This window comes from Chroicocephalus ridibundus, chromosome 1 (genome assembly GCF_963924245.1).
Source record: "Chroicocephalus ridibundus chromosome 1, bChrRid1.1, whole genome shotgun sequence".
NCBI lineage: Eukaryota > Metazoa > Chordata > Aves > Charadriiformes > Laridae > Chroicocephalus > Chroicocephalus ridibundus.
In genome coordinates this window covers 62,071,505-62,084,234 of record NC_086284.1, presented here as the reverse complement: position 1 = coordinate 62,084,234, position 12,730 = coordinate 62,071,505, and the positions used below count along the sequence as shown (strand labels likewise).

The 12,730-nt window shown below is 39.9% G+C and overlaps 1 protein-coding gene across 2 annotated transcripts in view; it reads left to right on the top strand.

Moving 5' to 3' along the window:
* The window catches only part of NALCN (sodium leak channel, non-selective), a 239,167-nt gene that overhangs the window by 32,195 nt on the left and 194,242 nt on the right, over positions 1-12,730 (top strand). For both annotated transcript variants that reach the window (XM_063337103.1, XM_063337098.1), the window contains exons 5-6: positions 604-743; positions 1,567-1,695. In XM_063337103.1, the coding sequence (XP_063193173.1) occupies positions 604-743; positions 1,567-1,695 (269 nt within the window). The remainder of the gene's footprint in view (positions 1-603; positions 744-1,566; positions 1,696-12,730) is intronic.

Below are 12,730 nucleotides of genomic sequence, written 5' to 3'. Positions count from 1 at the left end.
GTCTTTATGGAGTGCCTAAACGGGCAACGTATTAAGGAAATGGTTCCCTGCTCTGTGGCTTGGCTGAAATTTGTGTTGTAAGCGTCTAGAAGAACATGTACAGTTTTCTCGTGCACTTGGAATTAAATGGAGAATTTATAAGTATGTTGCAAATCATAAGGCAATCTGTGTATATGTACATTTGTATCATAGTAAAAACCTTAGTGGTGTGCAATATTAACAGACACTAATTTTCATATTTGGAAATGTAAATTATTCACTTTTAATTAAGTTGTGGGAAACGTGTGGGGTAGGACTGGCACAGAAGCAGGCAGCTAATACAGGCTCGCACGGTTTTCTTGAGGTGTTTGAAACAGAAGCGTTATGAACATAGGCAGAGTATATTTTTGAAGATTCATTAGGATGACCCAGAAATGGATTAAAGGATTTACTAAGACTTTTCTTTTAAAAAACATGGTTAAAATGAACCATAAAATAAACAAAGAGGAGATTGAAAATGATAATAAAAATCATTTATAGTGTTCATAGTTCTAGAAGTTTGGTAAATGAATACAGGAACAGGGCAGAGTCATCAAGAAAAGCTCCTGATTCTTTTGTTTGTAGGTGTTTGAAATTGCTGAAATAGTTGACCAGATGTCACCTTGGGGCATGTTACGGATTCCACGACCACTCATTATGATTCGAGCATTCCGGATATATTTTCGTTTTGAGCTGCCAAGAACTAGGATAACAAATATCTTGAAGTAAGTAAGGCTGTTTTCTGAAGAACAACAGAGGAAATTTCAGTTTTGACTTAAGACTGACTATACAGCTTAGAGAATGACCCTTCAGCTCAGAGAATGACCCTTCATGCTTAATGGGTGTTTTCTTCCTGAGTTTTAGTTCTGGCCAAAAAATTCTTGCTGTTTTCCGTATTTAAGGAATCATCAGCTTTCCTAGAAAATTATGAAAACTGTTGAATATTTAAATAAATCTTAAAGCATTTTGCTAGTAACTGTAGCCAGCAATTTTCAGACAGTGGCAGGAAATTCTGTTCCATTAATATGGGCACTTAATAATCAAGGTGGACACTCATAGTAGGGTAATATTCGTAATTAAAAAGACATGAGCACATGCCCTAACCATTATAGGTACGAGTGTACGTGTTTTGGTATATGTACAGACATGCTTACCTGCAAGCAAACACACGTAGAGTATGTTTGAAACAGCATGTAGTGGCAAAAGCCATGTAATGGTAATGTGAAAGAGTTTTTTGGTTTTTATTTGGTATCAGCTTTACTTTGTCATCATAGCTTGTCTGTAGAAATCATTAGACACTATTTTACAAAAGCTAGGTGTTACACATTTTATTTGTTTGGGTTTTTTGTTTACAGCTGCTTCAATTACACTAACTTACGTGTTTAGAAAAAATCATGGCTCCTTTTTCTATCTCTGCACAGAGTAAGAGATCAGCTTTAAGGAAAAATTTTCTGCAGGATGAAATACTACTTTTCTGTGTGAGCATATTTTCTGTTCTGGAGCTTCACATTGCCTGTGCATTCAGTGTCATCTTTATCTTTTTGCCAGGCGTTCTGGAGAGCAAATCTGGAGCGTTTCAATTTTCCTTCTGTTCTTTCTCCTCCTGTATGGGATCCTGGGAGTGCAGATGTTTGGAACTTTTACGTACCATTGTGTGACCGACGACACGCAGCCAGGGTGAGTTAGCCTATGCAGGCATGTTGTGGGGCTGTTCATTCCGTGCATATGTATCAGTGTAGTTAGCATCAGTGGATGTGAAATGGACTTAATAGGTTAAAAGTAGTCCACCAAAATACAGTAAGGTAAATTAGGGAAACAAAAATGTTAGGAATTATGAAAAATACAAGTTTTAACTGTGACAGAGAGATTACAAATTATGGCATTGGGCTGCAGTCTGAGTTAGGAGGTGAGTGACTGTGTATGTGTGGGGGGGATGGTGAGAGAGCAGGAGAGCAGAGGTGGCTTTAAGAGGAGCATTGCCACTTGTGGCTGATTTAGGTCACTGATGATTCATCAGCTTTCGCTATGTTCTCCTGTCTTTTCCCAGAACACCTAGTGTGGGGCCAGACCTAAAGTATAGGGCAGAACTATCCCTGGAATCTCACACCCTTTCTGGATTAAGAGGTCACTGAGACCTGTTGCTCAGATTTAAAGGCTGGTTTTACCCAGCCTTTGGGAAGTACTGATGCTTAATATTTTACACAGTTTCCAATAGATGTGGGGGGAAGAAAATTTTTGTGAAAATTTTGGTTTTGGTAATTAATGAGATCTGGGATTCTGTGATTTACCTATGTTGTTTGGAAAAACAATGAATGGAATAGACAACACAGGGAAAATTGGACATCATATAATTGTTTGTGTCACTGAATAGAGCTTTTCCCTGATCAGAAAGATCAGCAGAAGATGATGAAGTGAGACATAATAATGTTTGCAATATGGAAAGCTAAGTTTATAGCTTTAAAGTTGCCTGGAAAAATTTTGTCTAATTTCTTCTGCATGTGTTGGGTTGCTGTCTGAATACTGCGTTATTTAAAAAGAAAAAATAAAGTTTATGGAAACACCTAAATTTTAGGTTGTTGAAAAGTTGAATTATACGAATAGGTTGAAAGGGTCAAATATCCTGTACATAAAATTAAAATCAAAGCCTGCCTAAAATGGGTTAAAGTTGGAAAAGTCAAACACACAGAATTAAGGAAATTATAGACTTGAGGTTATTGGGAGAGATCAACATGGATTCACCAAAGGGAAATCGTGCTTGACCAACCTAATAGCCTTCTATGATGGCATGCCTGACTGGGTAGAGGAGGGGAGTGCAGTGGACTGTGTCTACCTTGATTTCAGCAAGGCTTTTGACACTGTCTCCCGTAATTTCCTCATAGATAAGCTTAGGAAGCATGGGTTAAATGAGTGGACAGTGAGGTGGATTGAGAACTGGCTGAATGGTGGAGCTCAGAGGGTTGTGATGAGTGGCACAGAGTTTAGTTGGAGGCCTGAAACTAGCGGTGTTCCCCAGGGGTCAGTACTAGGTCCAGTCTTGTTCAACATATTCATCAACGACCTGGATGAGGGGACAGAGTGTACCCTCAGCAAGTTTGCTGATGGTGCGAAACTGGGAGGGGTGGCTGATGCACCAGAAGGCTGTGACGCCACACAGCGAGACCTGGACAGGTTAGACAGTTGGGCAGAGAGGAACCTAATGAAGTTCAACAAGGGCAAGTGTAGGGTCCTGAACCTAGGGAGGAATAACCCCATGCACCGGTACAGGTTAGGGGTTGACCTGCTGGAAGGCAGCTCTGCAGAGAGGGACCTGGGAGTCCTGGTGGACAGTAAGTTGACCATGAGCCAGCAACGTGCCCTTGTGGCCAAGAAGGCCGATGGTCTCCTGGGGCGCATTAAAAAGAGCGTGGCCAGCAGACCAAGGGAGGTCATCCTCCCCCTCTACTCTCCCTTGGTGAGGCCACATCTGGAGTACTGTGTCCAGTTGGGCTCCCCAGTTCAAGAAGGACAGGGAACTGCTGGAGAGTCCAATGGAGGGCTACGAAGATGATCAAGGGACTGGAGCATCTCTCTTATGAGGAAAGGCTGAGGGACCTGGGTCTGTTCAGCCTGGAGAAAAGAAGGCTGAGAGGGGATCTCATGAATGCTTATAAGTATCTAAAGAGTGGGTGTCAAGAGGATGGGGCCAGACTCTTTTCAGTGGTGGCCGGTGGCAGGACAAGGGACAACCGGCCCAAGCTGGAACACAGGAAATTATATCTGAACATAATGAAAAACTTCTTTACTTTGAGGGTGCTGGAGCATTGGAACAGGCTGCTCAGAGAGGTTGTGGAGTCGTCTTCTGTGGAGATGTTCAAAACCCGCCTGGATATATTTCTGTCCAGCCTGCTCTCAGTGAACCTGCTTTGGTAGGGGGGTTGGACTAGATGATCTCCAAAGGTCCCTTCCAGCCCCTACCATTCTGGGATTCTTTGAGGTTGAGCATCTAGCCTTAACTCCTTTTTCTTCCGGTATCATCAAGTATATATATTTTTAGCCGTTTAAAAATTATAAATCTAATTTAAGTTACTTTTTAGGTACCTTAGGCACCTTCAGAAATTAATCAATCACTTTTGCCATCTCAAAACCGGAATTGTAACTTTAAATGGCTCCTATTGTTGTGTACGAGAACTACAGTTACATTGAAAAACACTTTTTCCCTACAAGTACTGCCTCATTTAGTCTGTGAACAATGTATTTTTTTTCTTTGTTGCTTGACATGGGGACTTGTACCTTACTTTTGGCATATTGCTCATTCCTACTCTGAAAACATTTATTTCTTCCTGTCTGTAACTTTCATCATTATAGCTTGTGAACACTTATACGTATCTGATCCTTTTTTAGTTTTTGAGGAATGTGGTGTAGAAGCTCTGGGTGGAGTTAGGCTGTGCCTTCTTTGCATAGGTCAGGGCTGACCTTCCCAGATGCAGAATTTATAAGAACAGCCACCGTGGGCTGGGAAAATAAACATAGAGAAAGAAAGAACAGTTCTGGTGCTAAAAGAGGACAATTTAGAGGCAAACATTGGGCCAAACTGTAGTTAGAAAGGAGGAAGCATGCCACTTCTGAACACTGGGGAGTTTTTTAGCTGAGATGTAATAGCACACAAAAGCACAAAAATTACCTAGACAAATTTTACTTTTGTCTCTGAGGTTCAATTTCTCCCTGTCTGTCTATCTCAGGTGGTTCTGTTGCAGGCCAAAGTTGGCTGTACTTGGCCTTAAATAACTTCAGAGTCTTTAATGAGCCACAGCTGTAAATACTCAGTATTTCTGCAAACCAGATCCCAGGCTCCCAAGTCAAGATTAGAAAATGAAAAGCATCCAATTAGTGGCCACCTGTGAGAACTTTAATTTTAGGTGATTTGCCTTGTATTATGCAGAATTCCATGGCAAGCAGCAAGAGTAAAGTCTTATTATTGAGGTCAAGACTTCATCTATTTCAGAAATTTTAGAAATCACTCTTTTTAAGTCTACTGCCTTCTGAATTATTATTATATGGGAGGCAAGTGTCTTTTGAAAACGGCATCTTAAAATCTTGCTATTCTTTTTTTATTTGAAAGGACGTGGCAGCCTCATCAGACACTCATTGCCTCTTTGACTGCTGCAAGTTCTTTTATCTTTCCATCCGTCTTGCCGCCCACACTGCCTGACCTCCTGTCTCTCCACCTCCTCAGTCATTTTCTAATGTTAACTCTGACAAACAGAAATACTGAAGTGAGCTAACTGCAGTCGGAGTTTTTCATTCCATCTGTGAAATCAGCAAAATCTGACTTCCTTCCAAAGGCTGAAAAGTGGGGTTTTTTTGTTGTTTGATAATAAATCTTTTTTTCCCCTTGTTCTTATAATCTTTAATTTGCCAGACTTTTTTTCCCTACAGGGAACACCATCTTCTTCATAGACAATTTTCTCACTTGGTATTCCCTTGTGATTATTACTTATCTTTTTACAACTATGCTATCACAGCTTTTCCCTGATGATTTTTCCAACTGGTATATCTTTTTTCTGCCAATAAGCAGTATATTACATGGATTTCCTTAGCACAGATCTTCTTTAGTTCCTTGAAAGACACACAGTATGGTTGGAATGTAATGTATAGATAATTCAATTATCTAGATAAGTCCATGCTTTATAAGCAGTTTGACAGGTTATTTTGTTACATCTGAGATTAATTTCAAAGTGAACAAATATGGGGAAAACAGGTTGTGTTCCCAAATCTATTGTAATTTACTCTCGAGCACCTCCAGCATACAAAAGGTACTTCCACAAGGACAGGAGAGAGACATTATTTCCAAACCACTGCTTTGGCTCTGCTAGAGTATTTTATATATCCTCACACAGTAGCTACTGAGCGTTTTCTTTATTTTTACTACCAAGACATGTTTGACTACACAAAAATACTTTCATACTGCATGATTGGATCATATTTATTCCACAACAGTAAATTTTCTGTTTGTACTTCTCAGCCTGCACAGGAGATAGGGGAAAGGAAGCCTTCCTTCATGAAAATGAAGGCTAATATGGCTAACTGGCATAAAATCTAGTACTTGTCTGTTTCTTCTCCCAAAGTCATTCTTTAAGGGCCTTTTTAAAATGCTTTCAGTAGGGTATAGATTGAATATTTCTGCAGACCTGACTGCCTTGTCACCGTGGCAGTCAATTTAAAATCCTTCTTTGCAAGGTTTCTTGTTTAAAGTAGGAACTGCCCAGGAAAATAGATAAGAAAAATAATTACCGAGTAATAGAAAGATCTAAGAGGTTCTTGGTCATCTCTCTATCTGTCTATGATAGGCCTCGAAAATGTCAGAAAACAGCTTCAAAGACTCTGGAGCTGAAAGTTCACTACAATATCTAATAGAGGAAATAAATATGATTAAAAAGAACAAAAGGGATACAAGATACTGTCTCACATCAGCAGTGGGAAAATAAGAATGAGTAATTGGATTTCTGAGAAAAGGAAGAAATCAAAGACCAAGCTTGAAAAATCAACGTAACAGGACTTCTTTAGCAGGGCACATTAATTTATTGATGCTGGTTGAACAACCAGCACTGCTTTACTACTGCATTTGGGATTTATTTACGATCTGTTAATGGTGATACGTCTCTAGTATAAACTCCTCAGGGAAAAGAGAAAGAGAAGAAAGGCCTTATGTTGTTTAGACCCCAACCAAAATCAAGCAAAATACAGCATCAGTCTAAAAGGGAGGTGATTCAATACAAATGGGATCCTAACAAAAGGGTGGAAGAGAGTGCTGGGGTGATGGCCAGTATAGGTGCCCAAGGGAAGTGTTCTTCAGGAGTGGACTCTCTTCACCTTTGGGGGTGTGTGATTTCTGAGCAGAAATCCTGATTTTTGTCTAGAACTGTTACGTAGACAGTTATCGAAAGCAATTGGGCTGTTGATTCTATTCGTACAGGTTTTCCAGCATTTTTGTTTGCCCAGCTCCATTTTGAGCAAGAAGGTGACCTTTTTGAAGATGTTCAATAGAGTGATTGGAACCCAGTTACCTCAGCAGCTAGTGTCTCAGTAATGACACGTGCTTACCTGTATTCCGATGTGGAGCCATTTGGGTCTACACAATTCTTTGTCCCAGTGAAGACATCAAAGTTTATTGAACTTCTGCTCTACCTGTCAACCTTTATGTGTTTCCTGACCTTCTCTGGCTAGTAAATACTCCTTTTGAGTAAGCTGGAGTGAATTTTATAGACTGTGGTGAAATTGGCAGACTATAAATACAGGAATTTGAATAGCGTAACTGCCACATCTCTACAACTACCACAACTTCAAAAAGTTCCATATTTATCCATAAGATTTTTACCTTATAATCGCTTTACAGAATTAAGGCCCAGGGAGTACTGAACTTTCTACAAGAAACCTGCAGGAGGCCAGGATGCCTCAAGTCAGGACATCCTCCAGTATATCATAAAACGGAGGGAAAGACCAGACATCATTAGAAAAACAGAAGTGTAAGAGTGCTCTCCACTGAATTTCAGCAGGTGGGCGATCAGATGCTTTATTGAATAGAAAGGAAGCTGGAAAAGTTATCTTCTTTACATTGCAAGAAAAAGCCAGACAACCAATGGAGAAGTCTGTGGATGTCCTGACATTGGCAAGTTAGGCAGCAGTTAACCACTGAGCAGTACATCGCCCTTAGCCTGAAGACACTGTGAGGAAGAGTCACTTCCGGATATGCAAGCAGTTACAGGAAATGGTAAGAAAGAAGTTCTAAAAGAGAGTTCAGCTCTGTTTCTATGAGTGATCTGTCTTATATATTGTTTTGAAAACCACGTGACTGTTTTCAGATTTGTACTGCTTTCTGGAAGCTGAATGTGATGTCTGAGTTTGATTCCTGTCCCAGTCCCTTGGATTAGTGCAGTTCGAAAAGGTCTGGGCAATACTGGAGTATTCATCCTGAGATATTTATGAGCAGACTGAAGCTGTCATCTCAGCTATTTTATTATTTCCGAGAATTTGTGGAGGATGAGTGAGGAACTGGGAGGCAGGAAAACAGCAGAAGTTTAGAAAGAAGAAAAGGATAAGAGACAGGGAAAGAAACACCAGGTAAACTTATCCCTGAAAGAATTTTGTAGTGAATAAACAAACAAAAATTTGTAAGCAGATGGAAGATAACAAGGAAGTGAGTAGCAGCTAATATGGATCTGTCAAGAATAAACCATGTCAAACCAATATAATTATCTATGTCTGTGGATAACAGCCATGTGAATTGGAGAGAAGAGAGGGTGATCTTTATTTTAGGAAGCCTTTGTAACAGCCTCATAGGACATTTTTGTAAGCTGGCAGGAGAAACACAGTTAAGGTGAAAATAATCATACAATAGGTGCAAAACTGCTTGGAAAACATGTTCAGTGAGTTGATATTAATGGCTTGTTGTCAGAACGGAAAGAGTGGGGATCCACCTAAGTCTGTCTTGTGCTATTTGGAGGTTTCATTAACAGCCTGGATAATGGCAGATAGAATATACTTATTGCACTGAGGATGACACGAGGTTGGGAGGGACTGTAAACATTTTGGAAGGCAAGATTAGAATGAAAATGATCTTGACAAATTGAAGACACTCAAAAAATTGCACGTTAGTCAGCAGGGACAATATACTGCACTCACGAAAAACGAGCTGTACAAATACAGCATTGTAAATGACTGTTTAGGAGGTAGGTCTTCATAAAGTTATTTGGGAGCATAATCAACAGAATTGTGCTCTTGTAAAAATGTATAAAGTGTAGTATCAGACAACATACAGGCATCATTTGTAGAGCGTCTAAAGGAGGCGAAAAGGGATACTAGGATAAGAAGTATTTGTATTAAATTTCAGGAAGCAAATTTCAGGTTAGATAGGATATCAGGAAAAAACTTTGTAGTGGTGGGGATAAGCTGCACTGGAGCCCATTCCTTACAGAGGTTCTGAATTTCTCCACTGGGGATCTTTAAAACAGGCTGTGGGAACTTCTCTTGGGAAAGGTAGAAATAGTCTCGGGCAGGGAACTATATTTAATGTCCTCTTGAGGCTTCATATCCAGCCTTATTTTTCTACAATTCCATGGGGTCCTTCTTGACAGAAAAAAAGTCAGGTATCATTACGCTTAGCATCTGAAGACCTGCTTGCCTTTGCCACATCTCCTTTAAAGGGGGCCACATGGAAAGTGGGGAGGATTGGATGCAGGCATGGAACTATTGTGTGTTAGGGCAGAGGTGAGAGTGTGGCTTGCTGCTTCTTGTTGTTTTCTCTCTCTTTGTGTATAACTAAACTTTGGAGATAGGGTGAGAGTGTGTTCTTGGATGTTCCAACTTCATTTTTCATCCTACCCCACATGGCATATCTAATTCTCTCAGCAAAACACGCATTAGAAGTGTTATTATTCATTTTTGTTTTACACTGTCATACAGTATGTTTCTACTCAATCTTTACACATATTCCTCTCCCCCAACACTGCTTTTTCAGACTCTTACTTGGTCAGTCCCTCAGTACTCTGATAGAAGAGTTTTAAATAATTTTCCGGAAAAGCCCTCAAATCTTCCTGTCATCCTGAGATGACAGCTTCACTCCCTGTCATCTCCTTAGCATAGAACAGGCTTATCAGCTACCTTTATACTTGATGAACAGACACAAATGCACAACATTCCCTCTTTTCCAGTGCTTAAAATACTGTCCACGCTTCTGTCCCTGCTATAGCAGGTTCTGCTGGGCTCACTGATGCCTGATTTGACAAGTTTCCTTCACAGATTCATAGCGTACTGCCAACCCTCTCCCTTCTATCTCCTTTTCATCTCTGCCCTTCTAGCTCACCTCAAAGGCTTAGCTTCCTCGCGCTCCCCAAGGCAGCAGGAACAAGAGTTATTACCTGTTACAGCTTGATCTTTTATATCGCCTGCCTCTTTTCTTGATCATCATGGACATTGCCTAGGGGCAGTATTAAAACTACAATCCAGACCAATTTTTTTTACACTTTCTACTTGGCAGGTTAATGAGGGGGCTTTTCAGCTGTTATTTGAAGAACAAGCTTTGGTTACGGACTGTCAGTGGCTCATTTAGTTTTCTCTCTTGAGCTGATGTAGCCTGTAGGCTTGAAGGCTAGACTAATTTGGGCTTTTACATTTGGATTTCTCGGAGATCCAGCAATGTTTCAGATCCCTTATTGACAAAATTATTTGACCTTACTGAGGTTCTACAGCTGTATATTTTAAAGATACTGTTCTCTGTATGTAATGCCCTGTCAGTGAAGCCCTTTCACCAGATAAAACAGTGATCCAGTTTTGGCAGCAAGTCTTCCTGTCAACCTTCTGTACCAGTCGTGCTATAAAACGGAGAGATCCAGCTGCTTTCTTCTGGGTCAAGTGAGAGCTTTGGTGGAACAGCCAGTTCTATCATCATATGCTAGATAGCTTTCTATTTTGAGCTAGCTGGATGAGGTTGAAAATTTGTTCTTAGGTGCTCGGTGATAGGGGCCCCTTTCTTTTGCTATGAGGACTCGCATCTCCTGCCACTTCAGATGTTGCATTAGTGACTAGCCTGTGGAAATGCATTTGATGAAGGCATCCTGTGTATGGTCTTGACACTTTGCAACACGAGCTTTAGGAAGAAATTTGTTTTGCATGTAGTTTAGATTTGGATTCAGGGCAGTACTCTTTTATGATGCTGAGGATTACCCTGAATTACCTTAAGCAGAAGGTTTGTTGAGATAAAACTGCGTGGTGCAGTGGTCCAGAGAGTGGACCTCCCCTGCTCGCTAGTTGTAGCTAACTCTGCTCTTATCGGTGATGGGTCCAAAGGTGCCTGTGAGCTTTGGTGGAAGTGAATCCCAGCTGAACTTCAGGCTTATGATTTTCAAATCCGATAATGCAGTTTAATGACTTTGTGTTGTCCCTGTCTATAGTTGGTAGACAGCTACTCAGAAGGTATTTTTCTATATTTAATCCAGGTAAGTCTGATAACGCAAACTTAGGTTTTTGAAGTGATCCTGAACATACTTTAAAATCAAAATGGATACAGTCTTCATCTTAGATTGTTCCATATATTTCAGTTTATGTCCTTGCAATTTAAAAGAGAACACTCTTTCTTTTAAATTCTCTAAGGAAATACTTTCTTGGATTGTAATAGGTACCGTAGGTATGGGATCACTTCAACTTGTAAATAAGTCTAATTTGATACACCTCGGTGAAATGCAGATTCATGCAAACTAGATAGATTTGTTTTTAACTCTTCCTGTTTATTTCCTATGTATCAGCACTTGTAGCGACAGCCTTCTTTGTTGTATGAACGCCATTAATTCACCTTGTTTTGATTTCCTGTGGAACAAGTCTTGCATTAGCATACATATATCGCAATTGCTATTTGAATTCAGCTCCCTCGTGATTGATTGTAGCAGTCACAAAAATGGGTCTTAGAGTTGTTATACCACGTGGCATTTGGTAAAATCTCAAGATAGCTAAAATCCCATGCATACTTCTTCAAGAACAAATCCATACTGGAACAAATCCATTTCTTCTTTGAGCTTTGCTTTCTAGTGCCTGGATGTACATTCCAGCACTGCCCATAGAAGAGATTTCTTCTTTGATTCATTTTTCTGTGATTAACTTCAGTGGCTTTGTTACACTGAACGGTAATGACAGAGAGATTTGAATTTAATTTCCTCTAATGCCAGTAACTACCGATCAAACCAATAGATTGTCAAAACTATTAAGTAGCCACAACCATCCTGTTTTCATTTGGGCAATAACAGCATTGGCTTTGCATAACATAAACGATCTGCCATGAGTACAGAGTCATGTGATTTTGATGTTAGCACTTGCGTTAAGAACCTAAATGCCTTCAATTCCGTCTCTGTCTAGCAGAGAGAGAAGGGCGCTTCTGAACACACTGACCTCCGAATCTCTGGAGGTGTGTTTCTCTCTCTCCGTGTTCATTGCCTAAAATGAGGGGGGATAAGTCAGGACAACAGAGCTGCAGCCTTTTATTGTGCAGCTGCTTCTAGCGATTCAGATAAGGTCTCAGTCTTTGAATTTTCGCATCCTGAAGTGTGAGATAAGGTTGGTGATTTAATTTGAACCTCTTCAAAATTCCTGTGCAGTGAAGAGGAATAGATGGAACATCAAAGGCACATTTTGTAGACCCTAACTTAGGTCACGTATCAAATGAAAGAAAGCTACAATCAAAATCAAATCAAACTTTTCCTCGTATTACTGCTCATGTAATAGGCAGTCTAATTTAATCATGCCTTATTAGTGTATATGGGTGGGAGGAGAAAGAGAGTAAGACTAGACTTTTCTTAATTTGTTGAGTAAATATGTAAACAATTCTCTGCTTGAAAAAATGACCAAAAAAGTAAGAATCTCCAAGTTCTGTACACAAAGGCTCAAGCTTAGACACTAGAGGGCTGTGAAAACTGTCAAAAAACCACAATACTGAGACCTGAAACTGAACATATAAATAACGAATAAAAGATCTGAACTGAATGATAAGGTATAAAAATCTATGTACCTTGGGGCAAATACATTGAAAGACTATATATTAGCAGTAGTAAAATATTACATTGTCTGTATATTGGATTTAGAGTCAAAAGAAACAATTGGATCATCTAGTCAGACTTCATTTTGTTTCCCCTCTATGAAACCTTATAGCTTGCGTCTGACTCCAGTGTGTCTCCTGGATAGGTATCTATTC